Source organism: Molothrus aeneus, chromosome 2, assembly GCF_037042795.1.
Source record: "Molothrus aeneus isolate 106 chromosome 2, BPBGC_Maene_1.0, whole genome shotgun sequence".
Taxonomy (NCBI): Eukaryota; Metazoa; Chordata; class Aves; order Passeriformes; family Icteridae; genus Molothrus; species Molothrus aeneus.
In genome coordinates, this window is record NC_089647.1 from 25,126,848 (window position 1) to 25,143,776 (window position 16,929).

The following is a 16,929-nucleotide window of genomic DNA, read 5'->3' on the forward strand; positions in this document are numbered from 1 at the left end:
GAGAATATTTGGAGATAGTTTTCTGAATGAGCTGGATGTCACCATTGTAGCTCAGACCAGAAAAAGAAAATTATTAAAAATAGGCATGCTTCCTTGCTTCTCTCTTTTACTCATCCACAGCACAGAGATATTAGGTGACTTGAGCTTCACAGGGCAAGAAGGCTCTGAGCAGCTCTCTCTGAGTGTTCCTCTACTTCCAGAGGCAGGTGAACAAATGAAGAGTGAATTCACACTTTAAAGAGCAGCGAAGACCATCTTGCCATGAAACCATTCACAGATGAAGATGTAGAAATCTACATCCAGAGCAAGGTAAGACTTTATCTGACCAGATTTTCTGTCTCCCACACTAGGTGTTGATTCTGAAGGGTGCCAAATTTGACAGTTAGTTGCTCGCCTGCTGTCTTCATTTCTGAGACAAGACTGGGTGAAGTTTCATGAGAACTGTATTTCTAATGAGATTTCTAGGTTTCTGTTGCAGAAATCTTATCTGCTGGTAGCCTAATTTTTCAAGGTGCTTGTCCTCTTCTTCTAGGTATCCTGAATTTTTGTTCCTGATCTGGAATTCCAGATGTGAGACTAGCTGTAATTGCCAGCATTTAAATCTAAGGACATGTCCTTGTCTCTCTCCCTGTCTGATGGTCTTGACTTGACTGAAACAAGACCAACACCAGGCGTTGCCTCTAAGAAAGATTCATGTAGGAACTGCAGAGACAGACCAATATTGTTAGAATTCAGTCATCAGTCTGTCACCTCAGCTTAGGATACTTCTCTATATACCATGATTAAAATAACATGTCTCATTAGCACATGCAGACTGGAATCTCATTTTCTATTTTATAAGATATTCCAGCACTCAATTTTTCCCCCATTATGAAACGAAATAAAAGAGAATAAAATCTTCCATGAAACAATACTGTTTAATAAGAGCTCTAAGTGAGCCATAACATTTTTTAAAGCTGACATGTTTCATGGCAGTACTTAGCTAGATCCTGTTTTATAGTCTGCTTTCCCCAACAAAATGCAAGATACCAAAATGACAAATAATTTCACAATCAGAAAGTGTAAGGCTTTATTTTCTGTAAAGGGTCACATATTCTGGTACAATGAAGGGGCTGGTAAGAAAGGTTTGTTTTCTCTATGGAAATGTTTTGGTGGCAAGTATGAAAGTTCTCCCAGAAATATACCTTCTTCAGGCATAGGGTGTTGTGCACAGGAAAATCATTCCATGAGAATCTGTTCAGTGAGCTATAACAGTGAATGCTTCTCTGAAGATTTAAAAAGAAGAGCTACAAAGGAGGGAACAGAGGGAAGCCATGCACAGGAAAATGCTCATATGACAGCCATAAGTACAAGGAACAGAAGCAGACTGTAGTTAAGTGAGGCTCATAGTTGCCAATATTTTAGGTTATACTGGAAGTCTGTTTTCTAGCAGCCCTCCAGCTCTGATGGATTCTTAGTTTCTGCCTGCTCCTGAGTCTCTTGTCCAACTTCAGGCAGTTCAGCTTGTCAAATGCTGCCTGTTTTTGGAAACAGGTCAACCACCTGGTGCAATGAATCTCTATAATACCAGAGATTTCATCCTTAAGCCACTCATCAAAGGAACAATTCGAATGTGTATGGAGTGGATGTGGCTGGGTAAATAGGAGAAAACCCAAATGTTCTTAACAGTTCCTAATAAATCCCAATCCTGCTTCCTTCCCCCTTAATAAAACCTTAATTGACCTTGTTATTCAGGTTTTGTGCATTTTAGCACAATTCCTTGAGTTAAGACCTGGTAAGGAGAATACCAGTAGGTCACAGAAGTGACTGTCCAGCAAAGCCCTAACAATGTGTTTTCTCCCAGTGTGTCTGTGCTGGTACCTGAAGTATCTGAGATAAATGCCTTGGCTCTTCAGACTCACGTTCTGTTTTCTGATTTTCTGCCCTCCCTTCTGTAGGAAGGTTATATTTTCCAACAGGATGATTAGGGAGCTAATTATGGTTAGCTAATTATAGTGAGCAGCCTCTGTCAGTCATATGCCCATTGTTCTTTTATCCCTGCTCCAGTGATGGGGAGTACACATTGAAAGTGGAGTTTAGTGGTACTCCCTCAACTGGTTTTTTGATTGTATACTCTTATAAAGAATTCATGACAACTTCTGTAGCCTAGCCAGTAGGTAATGAAGGCAGAATTAAATGAGGCCAGGCTGGGTTGAATGGATGGATTGTCCCTGGATACTGGAGGTGGCAAAAAATGTTTCCAGCAGGTGCCCCTTAGAGAGAACAGAGCATGAGCAATGCATACAGAGGGCACTCTGGGTCTCTTTTTTAGCTAACCCACTGTATACTTTTTATACTCTTCAGTTTAAAAAAAGTCTATTTTTTGTCTAAAAGCTCTTAGAAATAGACAGCTTTCTCTGGCACTCACCATTCACTTGCTGGAAAAACCATTAGGTATCTTGTCAAGCTTATTGGACTGTTCTAAGGAGTTGTTCTGGATGAACAAAAATAAGGTGGAGAAAATAGATACAGTATAGATACAGATGGAGAAGTGCCATAAATGAAAGCTGAGATGAGGAGGTGAAAATGAATATGGGCTAAAATCTTTCAGTTTTTTTTTTTTTTAAGTACATGTAAGTAGCTAAAACTGCTCTTAGAGAAAAGGATGAATTGGAATGAGGAGGAGTGAGGGGGAGGGTGAATTACTAGGGAAATTAAAGGATATTATATAAAGGACAACATGGTGTTAAGATAGCAAAGAAGCAGGATGTCAAGGGTGGATGAGAGCCCAGTCAAGGGAATATGGTGCTGTTGTCTGATGTATTTCCCGCTTCCAAAAGCTATTCAGCTTAGTAAAAATACTGTTAATTTGTTGTCTGGGGGAGGAAGGTATTCAAACTCTGCTCATCTTCAAGTTCAGTATTAGTCAATTGCTGTTCATGGTTAATGGATGTGAGGCAAGCACTAGTCTGCTTTAGTCCATTAAATGGTCCCTTTTTGTGAAGAAGTGAATTTCTTTGTCCTCTTCCAGGCCCTGGGGACACATTTCAACACACTTGAGTGTTTTGGGCTGATAGTTCAACGTTTGACATAAAAGTGTCCAAAAGGACTTTTAAAGAAGTACTTGTCAGTGATATTTTTAGAAGAGAAAAGAGAGTTGTTCAGGTGCTGAAGAAAATGCTGAGTGAACAGGACACAGGAATTTTGGAAAGCCATAGGTTGGTTTGGGGTGGAGGGCACCTTTAAAGATCATACAGTGCAATTTCCCTGCTGTGGACTGTGACACCTTCCACTGGACCAGGGCTCAAAGCCCTGTCCAGCCTGGCCTTGAACACTTCCAGGGATGGGGCATCCACAGCTTCTCTGGGCAGCCTATGCCAGGGCCTCACCACTCTCACAGTACAGAATTTTTAACTTATGCTTTTGCTTCCTTTTGGTCTTTGATAATAACAAATAACTGTAGTAATTATGTTTGACTGGCAATTATGCTTTATCATTCACTTCAGTCAGGTGATGAACCCCGTTTCTGATTTTTCTTTTCTTGCCTGCAAACAATAAGGTTTGGTAGAATATGGTGAGGAAAAAGAAGAATCAAGAAGAAAGCAAAAGCTGCAACCAAATGAGATGAAGCAGAGGATCCAAAAAAGAGCAGTAAACAGTCTTGATATTTCACTCTGCATAAGTAATTCTTGTTGCATAAGTAATTACAAATATGTTCATGAACTTCATTAACAGTAGCTGAATTCCCTCACTTTGGTACATGTGTAAGGATATTTGGGAAATATTAAATGCCCTTTACTAACATGGTTCCTTCATGTTCCTCCTGTTGAATCTCCTTGTTCAGATTGTGATAGTCCCCTTATGCTCCCTTCGATTTTAGTCATAAGTGAAGGTTCAGGTTTATCTTATATTTTTCAGAGTTGCCCACCCCTCACCTCAGTTCTCCCAAGACTCAGACATTTCACTGAAATAATTTTCAATAATTCATTATGCTGCTACTTCTTGAAGAATTGCCCTTTAAGCCACACAAACACCTAGTTCCCAATGGGACCAGCTTTGGAAAGATGCTTTCACACTATCTAGGAGTAGAGTCTCATCTGTACTTCAGCCATAAAGACAGTGTGGATACTTTCAGTGCATAAGGTAGGCATCTAAATGATGCCACATACGTCTGCCACCTGACTAATGGACAGATCTGTAACTCTTGATGTCCTGTCAGCTCTTGGAATGGAACATATCCTCACTTTGAGAATGGTTACCATATGCAGGGGAGTAACTGGTATTCTGCATCAAATGGATAAAGGATTGAGACTGTAGCTGTAGTTGATAACAAATTTATCTGTGTAATGAACTCCTTTCCTTCCATCCAATGGTGTTGGCATGGAAATATCAATTAATGCTCAATAGTCTTGAATATTGACCCTTTGGAGTTCACAGCTCTGTCTCACGGTAAATTGGTTCCAATACACAGGGAAACAATTTTTATTCTCAGTGCAGCACAAGCACAAATTTCAGGATGCTTTAAGCTGATTTGTCTGCTTCCCACTGGAGACAAAGACTGCAATTACCTGCAACATGAAGTGTCTTTCCTGGAACTGACAGGTGGAAAGGCGGCATTACCTGGTTTCCAAAGCAGTGGAGGAGGTGCAGAAAATCATCCAGCAGCTGACTGCAGAAATCAGCTACAAGGCCGTGCGATTCCAGGCTATCTCCAACTCTGGCATTCACAATGAGAACATTAAGGTATGAACAAGAGCTCTAATGCACTCTCTGGCAGCCTGTAGGCAACCAGAAAGTGATTTCTCCATTATGTAAGTGTTTGTATGGGCAGGTACCTCACCCAAAACACCACAGACGATGTGCTGACACTTCACTGTGGAGTTCTAGTGACTGGCTCATTGGCACTCACTCATGGACATCTCACAGCCAGAGGAGCATTGAAGAGAGATGGCTGAATCAAGCAGAGCCTCTTAGAGCTGCTGTGTTTACAAACAGCATCTATTGCCAGAGCTGTCAATCCACAAACAGAAGCCAAATCTCTTTGGGAGACAGAAAGAAAAAGTTACGCAGCAGTAACCTAAGAAAAAATGTTCATGCCTTCATGAGCTATGACCTATATTTTTCACAGGTGGAAAAGCTGTCAACTCACTAAAACAAAGGAAAGAAAAATTAGAAGTCCTTCTTCTGCTATGAACATTAGAAAGCTTCTTCTGAAAAATATATTTTTCCTTGTCATGAATTGGAATTTCTTTTTATTGGGAAGACAAAAAAGGTTATTAGTGGGAGAAGTGAAATGTCTCCCTGTTTTAGACCTTCAGACATGAAAATAATAATGCCCAATCCCAGCTTTAACAGAAGAAGGCTGCTTATTTCTTGTGACTCCATTACACAAAAGTAACTAGAAAAGACACAAGAAACAATTACAACAATGGCAACTTCAGATGAAAACAATTTTTTTCATCTGAACTAATTGAAATACTAATGTCAACCATTATACTGAACCACAGCCATTTACAGATCAAAACACAACAAATACATAGAAGCATGAGGCAACTTTTGCAGCTCTCTGGGACTGAAAGGGAAGAAGTCTTTATATGAAGCTGCTGGAATGGTATGGAGGTGGAAGCAAAATATAATGCCCTGGGACAAAGACACTGAGATTCATAGCTTTCCTGGGATGTTGTGTATCCCGGAGCGTGTGGTCTTGTCAGTAAATATGGCCACAGTGACGTAAAACAGTGCCACATCCTGGTCCATGAGTTCCTGAGTGCCAGACTCTGCCAGCCACCTCTTGTGCTGGAACAAACCTGCTTGGCTAATGAAGTCTGACAGGACCAGGGTCAGGGTAAAATTGTTGTTCTGGAAAGCAAAGCAGAACAAAACCACCAAGGCAATCTATTATGAGCAGTAACTTGGTATTATAGTATGCAGATCTGAACAAATTCTGCTTGAAAGAAATCCTCAAAATATGTTTCCTTAAAAGTGGCAGATCTGTTGTTCATGCTTAACTGAACCCAGTGTTACAAATCTGTGGAGGTAACACTCAGAGGACCTGACAAACTGTCCTGTATGTATGGGGCAGCAAAGAACGAGTTGATGAGAAATTATTTTGGTTTAGGCTGTCTCCCTCCAAAAACTGGAAACTTTAATACCATTGCTGACATACTTCAACATAGAGGAGACTTGTGTCCAGGGAAAGTCAATGTATTCATATATTCATTATTCCATGTTTAATTTTGCAACATCTTTTTTTCTGTTGGCTAAATCTAAAGGATTTTTCAGAACTTTCAGCTTCTGGCTAAAAGGAATCAATTTAACATGGTGAGACATCCAGATTTGTTGAGAAGCCTCAAGCTCCCTTCTAAATATGAAGGGCTGAGTGGAGAATAGTTAAGAAAAGTGTTCAGGTATTCAGTGTTTTCCTGTGACCCATGTAACAAAAAGTCATGCTTTAATGAAAAACCTGAATTAAAATTCAGAAGAACAAAATAGATTATTTAATTTTTTAAAGTTCTAAGTGTTTGTTTTTGTTGTGGCCCACTGTTTTTGGAGCTGTCAACTGTGTGAGGCTGATGCAAAAGCTGTGGAGGTTTCAGTAAAGTTATAATGAAGAGGTCCAGACTGATCACTGGTACTGCACTGCCCAGTGGCATTGCCAAGTGTTTAATCAAGGTGGGGGCAGTGGGGGGATTTTCCTTTAACAAACTCCAAGCATCCAGGGAAGCTTGCAGCTTTGCTCTGTGAATGAATGACCTAGCACATGCTTTCTCTCTGTTCTGTGTACTTGTCTTCCTTTCTGCTTCTCTCAGGATCAGCCAGCTTTACTGGCCAAGTGGTCAGCTATGCTTCGGAGGAAGCGCCCATTCCACCCATCCATCCAGGTACAAAGCCTTCCTGGTGCCTGACAATCCCTGTGCTTGCTTCCTCCGCACACACCCTCTTCTCCAGACAACTGCACCCACCACACTGATCCTTCCATGACTGTTTTGTCCTCTGCACAAGAGCTTGCTTTTTTTTTTTTCCCCCTCAAAGCATAATTATATTCTTTCTAACCTACTGTTTCTGTCTCCCTGGAACAGCCTGGCCAGGGTCACAAGAATGAGGTTGTATTTAATTTGCCCAGCATATTCCAGACAGGATTTTAATACAGCAGAACTGGCCACACGTTACACACCCCAGAATGGAAGACTCTTGCTCAAGCCTGTGACTTTCTGGGGCCCATGGCCTGCACATGGTATGTGAGACCATTGTGTGACAGAGCATAGGTGTGGGACTGGGATTGGTTTAGGCCAAGAAGACACCAACTGCCCAGCTTTACAGTACTAATCCCAGCCTTGTGCATTCTGTTTTTTTCTGGTAAGCCCCAGGTGGAGGACCCTTGTGACTTGCATTTGTAGGCACTCACATAACATGTGCAGCTCTTCCCTTTGCAACCTGTTGGGTGCCAGTGCATACAAGACAGCATTTTGGTTGGGGGGAATGGTTGTTTACCTACAAATGTGGCTGAGGCAGTCAGAGGAGCAGTAACTGCATGACAACCATTGTATTTTTTCCTTATGGAGCCTACTGCTCTGTTTCTGAGCTGCCCACAGGATTTCTCAGCCCCACCAGACCTGATGTGTGCAGATTAGCTTGATCTTCAGTGTCATCCTTTCAGCATCCTCCTGCCTTTATGGTTTATATTTGACAAAAGAGCAGCACCCTGGTGTTTTCCTTGCTGTTTCTGTACTTCTGGCTGGCCATCTTTTATTTTCCAAATCTCTTGCCAAGGAGCAGAGAAGACCAGCTGCTCCCTGTGAGAGAGAGGCAGGAGGTAAGCATAGCAAGGCAGCCCCTGCCCTATGGTCCCTGAGTGAGACAGACACAAGGAGGGCAGCTGGGCCAGCCAAGAGTCTGGATCATCAGGAAAGTCTGCTGGTAAGTCAGGTCTGAGGTCAAGCCACTCCCCCACTCACTGGAGCCCAGGACTAACCTGAAATAGGGGTCCCAGACCCATGGGCAGAAGGTGTGGATAGAAGTCGCAGAAAGGCTGCTTAGGGATATTAAAACTTGTTAGTTCCCTCAGGGCCCTAGCACCTCTGCGATAAACTTTAAATCAGCTGAGCTGAGCTGAGGAAGGCTACCAGAGTGTTTTGGATTGTTACAGGAGAGTGACAAGCGTGTTTCATTTACCGTGGGTGTAACCACCTCACAGCAGTGGCTGTCACTTCACATCCTGCTCATGCAGCAGCTTCACTTTACTTATGCCAGTGTAAGTTAGGCTTGGTAGCAAGTGGACCTGAAAAGCTCCTAAGCCAACATGGTAAAAATCCGAAGGAATTTGAACTCACCTTCTGGAATCACAACTGCTAGATGCTTCCAAAGTAGGTCTGGACATGTCTGGCTATGCCCTGGGCCAGACAGATGATGTTTTGTTGTATTTGAGGCACCTCATTCTTTCCTTGAAAATACTGTCTCAGAACTGGATTTTATTGGAAAATGGTTTTTCCCCAAGTGAGGCAAATGAACTGGCTTGCAAACAAGCCTGTTTAAGGCTTCCTTGTCCATTGGCTGCTGCCTCCATCCTTACACTGTTTCTGTCATGCTCATCAGGAGATGCAGTTCCATTATTACAGCAGGCCAGGACCTGGACTTGTTTGTGGGAGTTTCTCTGAGCCTCTGTAGGCTCAGGCATGTCACTTGCCTTATGTCTCTGTCCCTTTAAGTGTCAGTCAAACAGAGTGAAACACTTGTAAAATTAATGGGCCATAGCCTTATTTTGCTAATGTCTGTAGTGCATTTTGAAAGAGATCAGAAAGGTACACTTTTTGCCATAGTTATTACTAGCATTGGACTCTGGGCTTGTCTCAAGTAACAATTCTGAGATAATAACTAGCACTATTTGGGTTTCCCTTGGTTGGATCTCAAAACATATTCTCTCATGCCTTCCTGCTCCTTGGAAGCTGCTGGTTATTACATCTCAGGCAATTGCAGACTAGAAATAGCAAGAGAAGGGGGAAAACATGGCAGGTGTGGTGGCAAATCAGCCAGTGAGCTCTTATCTTCTAAGAGCTTCACATCAAATGCCTTCTAAGACAATTTTCTTTTAGTCTGCATGCCTCCAAGGTAACCCTTAGACCGGTCCTGGCTGTGTTCAGTTAGTCCCATCATACCATGGTTTGTCCTTCTTTTCCAAGCTCCCAGTTTAACCCAGTACTTCCTCAACCCTGTTTTCCTTACTTTGGCTCATGGATCTGCCCTTGTCTCCTCTCTCAATCTCTCTGAACTCTCCCAGGTGTTAGCACCCAGCCAGTTCCTCATCACAGTTCCTCTGCGTGGCCTGACGGGTTACAGGGAATGCCAGGTACGGCACTGGCGCTATTACACTGTGCATGGAGCCAAGCTCCTCTCCTCCGTGCGGGACCCTGAGGAACTGCATCAGTGGCTGGAGGTGGAGCAGTTCTCAAAAAGCCTTCAGCAATGGCATGAAGAGGATGTGAACATCGAAGGTGATCTGGTTCCAGCCAAAGTCCTTATCGTCTTCCGGGAGCTGGTGGAGAAGTCGATTGTCTCCTGTAACCTCTCCAGTGAGTTTGGTGGGGACAGATGTGAGGGAATCCATCACACACACAGTGTTTGGCTTGCATGCTCAGAAGCTGAGAAAACTCCCAAACCACGAAAACTTCAAGCAATTGCATTGACAGACACAGGCCTGCATTGAAGATAGAATTCAGTAGTTCTTGGGCTCTTTGTACCAAGATGTTACTCCTTTCTTAGGAATTTGGGTAGAGTCTCCAGCCACATCACCCTCTTGAACTAAGAGGCAGCCCAGATTTTTAGAACATTTAGGAGTTTGGGAAAAAAAAATCTTTCTCTACTACATCACCTGCAATATATTTAAATTATTAAGGAAGGCAGTATAGCAAAATTGGATACTGGAAAGATGTGTACATCTGAGAAGAACATGTTTGAAGATATTTCTAGGGCAGATAATGCTCTGGGGAAACCTTAGCTGCCCACAGGTTTCCAGCATGGGATGGTGAGAACTAAGTAGAAGGACTTCTACTGAAGTATGTTGGATAAGTGCTCTTCTTCCCAGTGTCCAAGCTACTCCTGTGGTGCCTTTTCCCATAGCATGTTTCCAGAATGACTTTATTCATCAGTAGCTTAATGAGTCTTCTGTATTTCAGAGGAATAGAAGCTATTTCCACTCATCTGATCACACTCTGAATTGTAGTCACAGAAAAAAAAAAGTTAAAGTCAAGCTCTGCTAGACAATGGCATTTTTTTCAGGAAATACTTGTTATCATAGGATTGGAAAGGTGGATAGGAATGAAATTTCACCGTTGAGGCTGTAAATACCAGCTGGAACAGGCTTGCTTCTGAGGCTTTACTTATGTGAAAGCTTTTGTGTTGGGCAGCAGTCACATTTACAGTTGCATCAAGTTCTTGAGTGAAAGTTGAGTGTTGCAGGAAAGGTACTTGCAAGGACCCCAGAGAGTGGAGTTTAGGTTGATTATTCTGATGCCTTTTTTGTAAGGTCCACTGGGAGGAGATGAGCTAAGATGAAGTCAGGAGAAGCAATTACCTTTTTTTTTTTTTTCTGTGAAGAATGGACTTCACTCATCCCACAGTATGGCTAAAGTTACAGAAAAACTTCACTGATTTCTTCACTTCCCTGTTTTTCCATTATTTCAGCATTAGCAAAATCAGTTTTTGAGGTGTCTCACTTTTCATTAGTGGAAAAATAGGTATAAGCATTGCAATGCTTTCGGAAAAGCCATGAACATATTTTACATGCTGACACAGTGGTTGCTCTAACACTTTTCAGCTGCTAGAGATCCTTGTTGGGAGCTTGGGAACAGAACAGTTCCTGTTTTGATGCCAGGCTTGGCTCAGCAGGGAAATAGCACATAGATTTTCTGAGGTTTATGAAGTTCTGTTTGGGATGGACTCTACTCTTTGCAAAGTAATTCACCCCATGAATTGCTCCTTAGCCCATGCCACTCAAAATGAGGTGGGATAACACTCTGCTCTTTAAACTGCTTATGTTCATCTGCTCAGGCTTTCACTTCATTGGGTTAGAGGATGAACACACAATTAGCTCAGATCGCAGAGCTGAAGGGACAATGATCCTCCCTCAGTGACTGGAACAGAAACTTCTTCCATGAACTCAACTGGACCAACAGGAAACATCCTACAAAGTCCATTAGTTGCAGCTTGCTTTCCTTTCTGTACTCTTAGGTTGTGTTGTTCCTGGAGATGAGCCACTCTTCTTTCACACTGAGGAAACTTCTTTCCTCCAAATCACCTTGGAACTAGCTCTTCTTAAAACTCAGCACTCAAGTGATGTATAAGTTAGTCTTTTCTGGGTGACTGCTCTGCACAACAGACCATAAATTCTGGTATTGTCTTCTGTGCAAGTGCATCTCCAGAAACAAACTTTACAGATACCCCACAAAACATTCTGAATGACTGGCAGTGCTAAGTGTGATCTGGCAAGGGTCTGATCTCAGGTTCTCTGAAGGAAGAACATCTTTAGATAGGAAGTGTTCATCTGGTCCTCTCCAATCTGCAGTAATCTCCTTGTAGTGTACCATTAGAAATGTTAGGTTGCATCACTTGTCTAGCTTTATTTTTAAGAACCTGATCCTAGGGTTTAAGAGGACCCACAAAGGGGAAAAAAAAAGCATTATAATTGAGTGTAAAGTTAAGAACTTTGGTCTTTCATCTTCCTGTTCTCATTCCCCAGGATAGACTTACATTGATTTAGGTTTTTCTTATATTCTTCATGTGTTATTGAAGAGAAAGTGTTAAGACAGACCAATAGAACTGCAAGGTCCTAGACAGCTTCTTGCTTGGCTTGTGGAAAAGGACCTTTTTATCTATATTTTTTTCTCTTGTTGTCCTTTCACAGGTAAAGTGACAGTGCTGGAAAGCTTCAGCTCAGTGGTCCGTGTGGCTGTGGAGACGTCAGAATCCCAGGTTGAGGTGGAGCTGGTCCCTGCTGTGGAGATTCCAACGTGCTGGCCCGAGAAAGCCCGGTGGCCTCGTTGCCTTAAGCGCTGGCCTTCTCAGGAAAAAGTGCAATGCATCAAGGTAAACAGTGTAAAAAACACCCTTAACTCTGGGATGGAACTTACCTCTCAGGTGTCTGACAGTGTTTTACCAAAGGAAGAACTGCATGGTGATGGCAGTAGGGTTAGAAGATGTATTCTCTAAAGAGAGAAGCAATGTTTCAAAATATTCTGTCAGAATTTATTTCGATTTTGTTTTCCCCCCCTTACAGTGGTAAATTCTGTAGAAAAATCTGAGTTAACTTTTTATTGCATGAGGCTCTAGCAAACAGTTCTGCCTGCATCACACAGCTCTGACATGCATCATTCTTGCTCTGCCTCATGTAAGACTTCAGCAAATGGCTGGTGTCTTGCAGTTTTCCTTCCAGCTCAATCCCATCTTTCCCTACAACACTTATGGCTGGATTTGGGAACTTCAGTTCAGCCCCAGCTGCCAAGTTCCTGCAGGTCCCATTTCACCTTCCAGTTCTGCTCCCCTCTTATGCACAACCTCCTGCTCCACAGCAAAGTCCCTGCAGAGCTGCACCTCTGCTTTTGTGGCACTGCTGGTACTGTGCCTGATGGCTCTAGAACAGGATCTCCCTGCAGTAACTGATACCAGCACACAAGGAAACAATACAAAATGCGTGTTTATTCAACTAAGAATTAAGATGGGAGCCCTCCTCATGTTTGCTGCCTCTGCTAACCCTGTTTAGAACAGGCTTTGAAAGATGTCACACATGCTTTTATAACCTCAGTCTGCATTGCTGGGAGAAGTTTGCCTCTGATTTGCTGTCCCACTTCCCCTGTCCTTCCACAGTCGCTGGGTTTCGACCTCCTAGCCCGCTCTAATTATCACTGGCAGCTGTGCTTCTCCCGTGCTGAGCACATCCTCATGGAGGGACTTGATGAAGATGGAGGTTGTCGCAGGAAGTGCTTCAGGGTCATGAGGCAGATGAAGGAAGATGTCTGGTGTGCTGGCAGTAAGCCTGTCATCACAGCTTATCACCTTCAGGTAGGCATCACCCTGATACCTACCTACAGTAATGGGATCTGTTGCAGTGGCTTCTGTCCAGTAATGCCAGAATGTTGTGGTGTAAATCAGTGTAGGGCCTGTGTAACTTCAAAGGTAACTGTCAAAACTGCTGTACCTTTTCATTGCTTTGTGGTGGCAAGGAGTTCTCCTATTTTTCGGATATCTTGTTCACCATTTAGGCTGTGAATGTTGAACCTGAGCATAGGAAGCGCATGGCTTTGAAGAATGCGTGGGTTGAGATGTGAAGGAAGGCTGGTTCAGGGAGCTTTAGTCTGATTGTAACTATTATTAGTCCTAGTTGGCTTGAAGTGGAGAAGGCAACTAAATATGTGTTCCAAACTTCATAAGAAACTAAAGCCAGTAGGAACATTATGATTGCAGCAACATAAATGGAGTCGAGGCCCCTGCTCTGTTTTGACTTCACACTGTACTGTTGTCTGTAATTCCACACTTATTTCCTGCTTCTTGACTATCCCAGCCATCTATACCCATCTCTCTCTCTGGTGGAAGATAGTGATTTTTTTCTTTGTGGATATGCACCCAACAAACTCTCTTAGGTAAGCATAATTAATGAATTAGGTGCAAACTACAGTTCTGGTGGTGTTTCACTTGGGGTAGGAAGGGAAAAAAGAGTTAAAGGGGTGGTGGCATCCTCCCTGCACCTATTTCAGGGTTCAAGATGGCTTCAAACAAGATTTGTGAAGAAGAGAGAGAAGACTCTATGAGTGTGAGTGTGTGCTATGAGTGTGTCCCCACATCTGACAGCTGCAGACACCAATGGGCCACAGGCAGCACCATTTGTTAGATTATAGATTAAAAATCCTGTTTTCTGGGCCTTCTTCCTCCTGGAGTTGCCAGGGAGAGGCTGTACTTTTCCCATCTTGAAGCCTCAAGCCATTAGGTTCCTACAGTAGTTACTAATCTTTTGGTGTCCAAAACCAGATGCAATGCTAAGGTATCTCATAAAGAAAAAGCTGGTGACCATCAAATGCTGTTATAGTCAGGGCCCTGTTCTAAGTCAAGATGGAGTAAAAAAATAATTCATGAGGCTGATTATAGCTCAGCTGAATGCAAAACTCCTCAGTGCCTGTAAGAACAATCTGGTGGGAAAACTGTCATATGTAAGACAAAGTGGAAACCCATTTAACCATTGGAAACAATGTTTTTCCCTGGCTGAAGGAGCAGATGTGCAGGAAGTGCTGTTGCATGAACTCTTGATTAAAGTAGGAAACTATTCAGAAGCTCTTCAGTTCTTTAGTGTAACTATAGTTCTGGCTTTTATGGCAAGAGAGGATTGGTTTACCAGACAGAAAGAATTTTTCAAAATTACTCACATTAAAAAGAAAAACAGGAAAAAAAGAAAAGAAAAATGAGAGAAACAGTCAGTGGTTAAACCAGCAGTTGAGCAGAGGCTTAGTGTTAGGTTTCTATGCATCCTCAGGTTCCCCTTGTCAGGGGTATCCAGCAATTAGGATTAAACAAGATCCTCTAGCACAGAGGAAATCTGTATCCCAGAAGCTCCAAAAGCCAGAGAGGACCACGTAATTGCACTTCTTTTGCTTACCTGCATAGAAACTGAGATCTGGAATTTCAAAAATATCTAGGTACATTCTGGAAGCCAACACTATGCTGTAGGTAGAGAGCTGGCAGTTAGGGACATAAATGCTGGGGATAAATCACTTGCTTGGGCACCTGACTGAAAAAGCACCACTGCTTTCCTTTGCACTCCTTGCAATGGAGTTTCCTCCAGAAACTCCATTGCAACTGCTGCCTGCTGAAGTAGTGTGTCAGAAGGTAACTGCTCTGCAAGTCTTCAAGGAGCAGCTCTCAGAGAGTTATAGCTTGAATTCCTCACTATGTCTTTATTCCCTGGTGACATTCAAGAAAAGGCTTTGTGGTTATTGCAGCTGTGAACAAAAAATTTTTCACATTTGAAAAACTGTTTGAGAAGAATTTTGTCAGCAGTACAACTATAGGTGAAATTCTACCTCTGTAGAAACAGTCAAGTTGAAGGCTGTGGTTCTGCCACTTCTCAAAATGTCTGAGTCCCTTTTTGGGTAGTTGAATTTGCAAAATAAAATTGGGATTCAGAGGATAGTTAAGGGACTTAGCAGAATTATTGAACACAGAATAGGTGATTTTGTACTTTAAAAAGTAATTTCAGGCTGACCAAGGCAGTCAGTATGGCTTTTTTGGTACAGTGAGTCTAAGTTCCTCAAGAAAATTCTTCTCAGTCATGGGAAAGTCTGAGAAAATGCAACATAGGTGGTGTAAAAATAATACTATAAGAGCAATAATCATATGCATTCTGTTATTTTAACTATGTATTTCTCAAATGTTAAATTGCATAAAATAATTTTATAGGAATAGAACATAAGACATGAAATATCACATGTCAGAAAAAAACAGGCAGCATTTGACCAGAAAGCAAGCCTTGTACCTGCAATGGCTTCTTGGAATCTCAGTCTGTTTAGGATGCAGATTTTCATGTATCTTCAGCACAAATACAGCTGAAGCTAACAAATAATTATGTTGATCTCATTATGCTCTGTCCCTCCTTGCATCTACTGGCTTCTACCCTTGCATAATAGGCCATTTTCTACAGCTTAAAATGCCTGGCATTTCTACAGAGCCTCCTGCTGGAAGATGGCAAATAGGCCAAGATTATTTTAGTGAGATCATTTTCCTTGGGCTCCTGGCTCAGTTAGTGGAGAGTGGCTCCTCTGGAGAGAGATCCTAACCAGGCACCTCCAAGCTGCTCCTCCTGGTCAGTTTGGATCCCTCCATTGCAGAAACGTTAACACAGGGAGGTAGCAGCGTGAGTCTCTGTGATTTCCAAGGCTGCCAGCCACTTACCAGCACTAAAAGTGCCTTAGTAAGCTGTGTGAGCCCTCGACAGAACCTCTAACACATCTTCTCTCCCATCTGCTTCTTGCAGACAGTGCTATTCTGGACGTGTGAAAAATACCCACGCACCAAGGATTGGCGCTGCTTCCCTGAAGCCTTTCTGAGGCTGGTACAGAAGCTGCACAAGTGTGTAAGCCAGCACTTCCTCAAGCATTACTTTCTCAAGAACACCAATCTGCTCAAATATGCCAACACCAGTGACCTGGACCTGGTGGCCAGCAAGCTGGCAGTCTTCTTGGAGAACCCTGTTTTGTGCCTGGACTAAGGCAAGCAAAGGTCATGCCCCAACCCTGAGTGGATCCCCAGCTCCTCTCCCCACCTGTGGTTGCTCCCTGTGTCCCCCCAGTCGATGTTGCAGCTGGCTCTGTGAGATAGTTGGCACATGCAGCGCTAAAGAGAAGTGTCGAGCTGGCAGCGGTGGGCGGTGAAAACTGATGGGAGGTATCACTTGATGCCCAGCTGATCTAATTTGCTTTCAACAGTGACAGCCTGCCTGGAAGCTACAGCCAGTGAAACCCAACTTTGTGTGTCAGTCAGAGCAGGCAACTGCCTTGTTCTGTGTCTCCAGTCTTGTGGCACCTAGGCTGAAAGGCAGCGCAAAGGAGTCTCGCTCTGCTGCCTCTGTAACCTAGCACATGTATTGTTGCTGCTTTCACCTTTCTCACAAGGACAACGGGTTTAATTGCCTGCCTACCTCACAGGCCAGCTCTGCAGAGGGGCAGAGGAACATTTCTGAGGTGTTCTGGAAGCTGGAAGCTTTCTCAGAGGAAATTCAATTCAGGGAGATCCTGCTCCAGTAGGAATCCAGTAGGAATTTAAACATGCTGCTAGTGTTGAAGAGCTCAATGGAAGCAAGAAGAGGAACAGTGGGTTTTGCCTCTTCATTTTTCTCTCCTCCACTAATATTTTTCTTCCAATTGCTTCAAATATGTCTTTTTCATGTTTGCCTTTGCCAGTTGTGTTAGTGCCATA

The 16,929-nt window shown here is 42.9% G+C and overlaps 1 protein-coding gene across 1 annotated transcript; it reads left to right on the top strand.

The window, feature by feature from the left end:
* Nucleotides 1–261: 261 nt before the first annotated feature.
* Nucleotides 262–16,256, top strand: MAB21L3 (mab-21 like 3). The gene is made up of 6 exons (XM_066569344.1): nt 262–309; nt 4,582–4,722; nt 9,254–9,545; nt 11,876–12,057; nt 12,835–13,029; nt 15,989–16,256. The coding sequence occupies exons 1-6, from the start codon at nt 262–264 to the stop codon at nt 16,220–16,222; spliced, it is 1,092 nt and encodes a 363-aa protein (XP_066425441.1). The 3' UTR covers nt 16,223–16,256.
* Nucleotides 16,257–16,929: the final 673 nt, after the last annotated feature.

Coding starts and splice junctions, on each gene's coding strand:
- MAB21L3 (XM_066569344.1), top strand. CDS start 262: ATGAAACCATTCACAGATGAAGATGTAGAAATCTACATCCAGAGCAAG. Junction 310..4,581: donor AAATCTACATCCAGAGCAAG/GTAAGACTTTAT, acceptor TGGAACTGACAG/GTGGAAAGGCGGCATTACCT. Junction 9,546..11,875: donor TGTCTCCTGTAACCTCTCCA/GTGAGTTTGGTG, acceptor GTCCTTTCACAG/GTAAAGTGACAGTGCTGGAA.